General features: G+C 40.7%; 1 protein-coding gene and 1 non-coding gene across 2 annotated transcripts; one reads left to right on the top strand and one right to left on the bottom strand.

The window, feature by feature from the left end:
- Window positions 1-3,397: 3,397 nt before the first annotated feature.
- On the bottom strand, window positions 3,398-3,907 carry LOC107803579 (uncharacterized). Its single transcript, XM_016627327.1, has one exon. It carries the CDS (start codon window positions 3,905-3,907, stop codon window positions 3,398-3,400), a length of 510 nt encoding a protein of 169 aa, XP_016482813.1.
- A 1,264-nt stretch (window positions 3,908-5,171) lies between these two features.
- LOC142166670 (small nucleolar RNA R71) lies at window positions 5,172-5,278 on the top strand. The gene has a single exon (XR_012697073.1). It is a non-coding gene; the product is annotated as a small nucleolar RNA R71 (small nucleolar RNA).
- Window positions 5,279-5,803: the final 525 nt, after the last annotated feature.

The raw sequence follows: 5,803 nt of genomic DNA, 5'->3' as shown, positions 1-5,803 counted from the left end.
CTGATTCTAATTATTTTTTTGTTTCTGCGCGCCCATGATTGATCAACCAACCTAAAATCACTCAAAACCAACTCATTAGTCCCCTGAAATTAAATGAAAAATGAAAACTAAGCTAAACTATCTAAGAATTGGGTTGCCTCCCAACAAGCGCCTTCATGGCATGACAACTACAACATCTCAATGGGTTGCCTCCCAAGAAGTGCCTGATTTAATATTGCAACACGATGCAAGCAATCAAACTCAAGGTTCACTCAACAATTGAGGCTCCTACAAATGAGTCACTGATGCAACCTTTTCCTCATCCATGCCAATGTAATGTTTCAACCTTTGCCCATTGTATCTAAACCTGTTTGTTGCATCCTCGGATGCAATTTCAGCAGCTCCACTTGAGAATACTTGCACAAGTCTAAATGGTCCTGACCATCTAGATTTCAGCTTACCTGAAAATAATTTCAATCTTGAATTATACAACAACACGATATCTCCAGGTTTGAAAATCCTCTCTTGGATATGCTTATCGTGAATCATCTTCATCCTTTCTTTGTACATCCTGGTACTCTCAAAAGCATGATAACGGAATTCCTTAAGTTCATGAAGCTCTGTGACTCTACTTGTACCAACAGCCTCTATGTCAAGATTTAATTGTCTTATTATCCAAAAAGCTCTATGCTCTAACTCCACCGGTAAGTGACACGCCTTTCCAAATACCAATTTGTACGGTGACATACCAATCAGAGTTTTGAATGCAGTGTGGTATGCCCATAGTGCATCATCCAATTTTCTCGCCTAATCAGTCCGAGTAACATTTCCAGTTTTTGTCAAAACACTCTTGATTTCTTTGTTTGACACCTCCACTTGCCCACTTATTTGTGGGTGATACGGAGTGGTGACCTTATGGCGAACGCCATATTTCTCCAACAACTTTGCAAAGACCCGGTTGCAGAAGTGGGTGCCTCCATCACTGATGATTGCTCTTGGAGTACCAAATCAGGTAAAAATATTTTTTCTTAGAAAACCAATAACTTCCTTTGCATCATTTGTTGGGAGTGCCACGACTTTTACCTATTTCGATACATAGTCACAGCTACCAGTATATACTTTTATCATATGAGCTGACAAATGGTCTCATAAAATCAATTCCCTATACATAAAATACTTCCACCTTTTGAATTGGGTTCATGGGCATCTAATATCGATGGTAAATATTCCCCGTCTGTTGGCACTCATCACAACTCTTTACCCAAAAGTGTGCATCTTTAAACAGTGTCGGCCAATAAAAGCCCGACTCTAGTACTTTAGCAGCTGTCCTTACTCCTCCAAAATGGCCTCCATAAGGCGAAGCATGACATGTCTGCAAACAGAAGCTTGGTATATCTCGAGAATAAATCTCTAGATCATATTATCAATATAAATCCTAAACAAATATAGTTCATCCCAGAAATACATGCGACAATCATGAAAGAACATTTTCTTCTGCATAGAGGACAAGTCATAGGGAACAATATCGATCACCAAGTTGTTTGAAATATCTACATACCATGGCGCTACCTCAAGGCTGTGGCTAAAAGTTATTCATCTAGGAAAGTCCCTGCAATTTTTTCTACCTCAACCCTCTTTTCGACTCTTTTAAGCTTGGACAAATGATCAGCAACTTTGTTTTCCGTTGCCTTTCGATCACAAATTTCCAAGTCGAATTGTTGTAGTAGTAGCACCCATTGAATTAGGTGCGACTTTGACTCCTTCTTCTCAATTAGGTACCTAAGAGCACCATGGTCAGTATAAGCAATTACCTTCGAGCCTATCAAGTATGACTTAAATTTGTCAAATGCAAACACCATTGCTAGTACCTCTTTCTCTGTAACTGTGTAATTCAGTTGGGCACCACTAAAGATTCTACTTGCATAGTAGATTGGATGCATGACTTTATCTTTTCTCTGCCTAATAACTGCTCTCATAGCATAGTCGCTTACATCATATATCAACTCAAAAGGTTGTCCCCAGTCGGGTGCCACTATGATTAGTGCAGTCACCAGTCTCTTCTTCAACTCCTCAAACGCTACCCTCCAGTTATCAGAAAACACAAAGGGGTGATATTTTTCAAGAAATTTACACAAAGGGTCAGCATTTGTGGAAAAATCTTTTATAAACCGCCTGTAGAAACAGGCATGACTAAGGAAACTTCTTATAACCTTGATGAAAGTGGGTGGAGGTAACTTCTCAATTATATCAACCTTAGCATGGTCCACTTCAATTCCCTTACTTAACAATAGATGTCCCAAGACTATACTTATGAAATGATACTATTCCCATTTCAGTACCAAATTAGTCTCCATACACCTCTTCAATACTCTTTTCAAGTTCATAATGCAATCATCGAATGAGTTCCCCACCACTGAAAAGTCATCCATGAAAACCTCTATTATTTCCTCTATCATATATGTGATGATGGACATCATGCACCTTTGGAATGTGGAGGGTGCGTTGCGTAGGCCAAACGACATTCTCTAAAAGGCATAGATGCCATACGGATAGGTGAACAACATTTTCTCTCTATACTTTTGGGCAATAGAGATCTAGCTATACCCCGAGTATCCATCCAGGAAGCAAAAGTGGGACCTCTCGCCAATCTATCAAGCATCTGATCAATGAATGGCAAGGGAAAATGATATTTTCAGGTAGCCTTGTTCAGTCTTCTGTAGTCCATACAGATTCGCCATCCCATGACTGTTTTTGTTGAGATCAACTCGTTGTTCTCATTTTTCACTACAGGCATTCCACCCTTCTTTGGCACAAACTGAACTAGGCTGACCCAGTTGATGTCAGAGATGGGGAAAGATGATTCCCGCATCTAACCACTTGATCTCTTCTTTCTTCACCGCTTCTTTCATGTTGGGGTTCAGCCTTCTTTAATGTTCTCTAGAAGGCTGACACCCATCTTCCAGTAGAATCTTATGCATACAAAACGTTGGGCTGATACCACTTATATCTGCAATGGTCAACCCAATTGCAGTCTTGCACTCCTTCAGAACCATCAAAAGTTTCACATCTAAAGAACCAGATGAGATGATAACATGCAATGTCGAACTAGGTCCCAAGAAAGCATACCTAAGGTGGGATGACAATGGTTTTATCTCCAACTGTGGTGGCTCTTCGATTGTTGGCTTAGCTGGAGGGGTCTTTCTTTCTACTAAGTGTAAAGTCTCGAATTCCAAATCTCTTTTCCAGTACCCTTGGCCTTCAAGGGCCAAAACCCACTCCGCCAAGTACTCACCATCTACCTCTTCTAGGTTCATCAGGTAGGCTGCTAGGGGGTCTTTTATGCATTCAATGCCTTATCTTCCTCCTCTAAAATTACATCCACAACTTCTATCATAGAGTAGTTAGCAAACTCACAGAGTCACCACATAGACTTCTGCACATTAAACATTATCTCTCCACCGTTCAATCTCATCTTTAGCTCTCTAGTTTCACAATTAATTAGAGCTCTCCCAGTGGCCAAGAATGGCCTTCCCAAAATTATAGGAATCTCCTTGTGAACCTGGTAGTCCAGAATGACAAAATCTATCGGAAACACAAAATTTCCATCCTGCACAAGTACATCATCAAGTACACCTGATGGCCTCTTCAACATTCGGTCGGCTAGCTGTAGTAACATGGATGTGGGTCTTGCTCTTTCAATGCCTAACCTTTTATCGATAGACAAGGGCATCAAGTTTATGTTAGCCCCTAAATAGTACAATACTTTAGCAAAAACATAGCTACCTATTGTGCATGGGATTGTGAAACTCCCTGGGTCGGATAGCTTCTCATCTATGGGTCTCGTCACGACAGCACTACATGTCCGAGTTAGTGTAATAGTTGCCAAGTCTTGAAAGTCAAACTTGCGAGACATCAAGTCCTTCATCATTTTTGCATAACCAAGTATCTCTCTCAAGGCATAAATCAATAGAATGTTCACCTGGATCTACTTCAATTTCTCCATGAATTTCTTATACTACTCATCCTTCTGATATTTGGCCAACCTCTGTGGGAAGGGTATTGGTAGTCGCTTCTTTCTTGTGACTTGAGTTCAATCCTGCTCATGCACTTTTCTAATACCTTCTCTAGCACTTTCTCAACCTCTTTTGTAACCTCTTTTCCCTTGTTTATTTCCTCCTGGGCTGGCTAGATTCTTACCTCTGCTAGCTCAGTTGACTCATCTACCTCAACTGGTACTGGCACGAGTATCTAGTTAGTTAGCTTTCACGAGCAATTTCTTGTTGTAATCAAGACCTCTACCATTTCTTAGACTCAGAACCATCAACAGCTTCGGGCCCTACTCTGTCGGTTAACATGTGTCTCCACAGGTAATGTCCCTTGAGGACTATTTTTAAGGTCCATGGATATTTGCCCTAGTTAAATCTCAATGCCTTTGATAGCTGAGTCGTGTGATACTACCTTTTCGTGCATCTGGTGTGCCTTTTCTTGCATCAGGTGTACCTTTTCTTCCATTTTCCTACTGGACCCAATGAGTTGTTGGAGCATTCCTTAATTTCAAACAACCCATCATCTTGTCTCACTATCTGTTGTTGTTGAGGTTGTTGAGCTGGTTGCTGATTCTGCTAATTATACTCTTGTTGCCTTTGATAAGGCACAGTTTGACCCTGTGATCGTACAACTCCAGGATTATTATTATTATTGTACTGCTATTGTGCTGGCCTATATTGTTGATTCTGCTGTCCCCATGTCTGACCACTTTGTCTCTGGCCTATATAGTTTCCCACATAGTTCATATTCTCTAAATAGTTCTGATTGTCACTCCCACCACTCCACAATCACACACATGGCTAATTAATGCATGTTGTGCATAATCCTCCATTTGTTGTGTCAACTATATGCACCTGCTTCTGGCCTGACTCATTAATTTTTTTGGTTAGGACACTCAATTGCGTCATCATCGTAGCCATATTCTCAGCCATGGAGTTGTTTGGGTCTAGAGGTATTGAGTGAACTATAAGAGTGATTATAGAGTATCTTGTCATCCATTTTGAGTTTTGAGCCATTTTATCAAGTAAAACCTTACATTCCCTGAATGATTGCTTAAAAATGCTCCACCTGTTGAAGCATCAATATTGGCCTTCAAGCTGTCTGCCAATCCCATATAGAACCTTTGCCGCAAAATCTGACCTAGAATGCCATGATGTGGACACCTAACCAGTATCCCTTTAAACCTCTCCCACATTTCTTGTAGTGCTTCAGCTAGTTTCTGTCTGAAGCTCAATATCTCATCAACTTGCTTGGGTGGGTAGAATTCAACTTTTCTGGAAGTCTTATTGGCTGGGTAGAGCTTGTTCAAAAACTGCTTGACTAATTCCTCCCAAGTGGTGATGGAGTTTATGGGGAGTGAATTAAGCCAAGTCTGAGCTTCTCCAGTCACTGAGAATGGAAACAATAATAGTCTGATTGCTTCTGGTGTCACATTCAGTTGCCTTTGAGTGACACAAATTGACAAAAGTTTTTCAGATACTGCCGTAGATCTTCAATGTAAGACCCGGAGAACAGAACCTTATTCTACAACACATGTATCATGTTGTTTATGATTTGAAATGACTCCGCTTGTATTTGAGGGACTGCAATTGTGGTTGGTAGATTTTCAGTGGTGGGTTGCGCCCAATCATAGAAGGCTACTTCTAGCACAAGCGGTGCCACACCCTGATTGTTCGGGTCATTCATATTGTTTAGGTTGTTTTGGTTGTCTCTAACATCCCCCATGTCTAGTTCGGTCTGTTCAGTCAAGTTTTATTGTCGTTTGTCCTTCTTGTTT

This window comes from Nicotiana tabacum, chromosome 11, assembly GCF_000715075.1.
Source record: "Nicotiana tabacum cultivar K326 chromosome 11, ASM71507v2, whole genome shotgun sequence".
Taxonomy (NCBI): Eukaryota; Viridiplantae; Streptophyta; class Magnoliopsida; order Solanales; family Solanaceae; genus Nicotiana; species Nicotiana tabacum.
The sequence above is the reverse complement of the archived record's forward strand: the minus strand, read 5'-3'. Positions and strand labels throughout refer to the sequence as shown.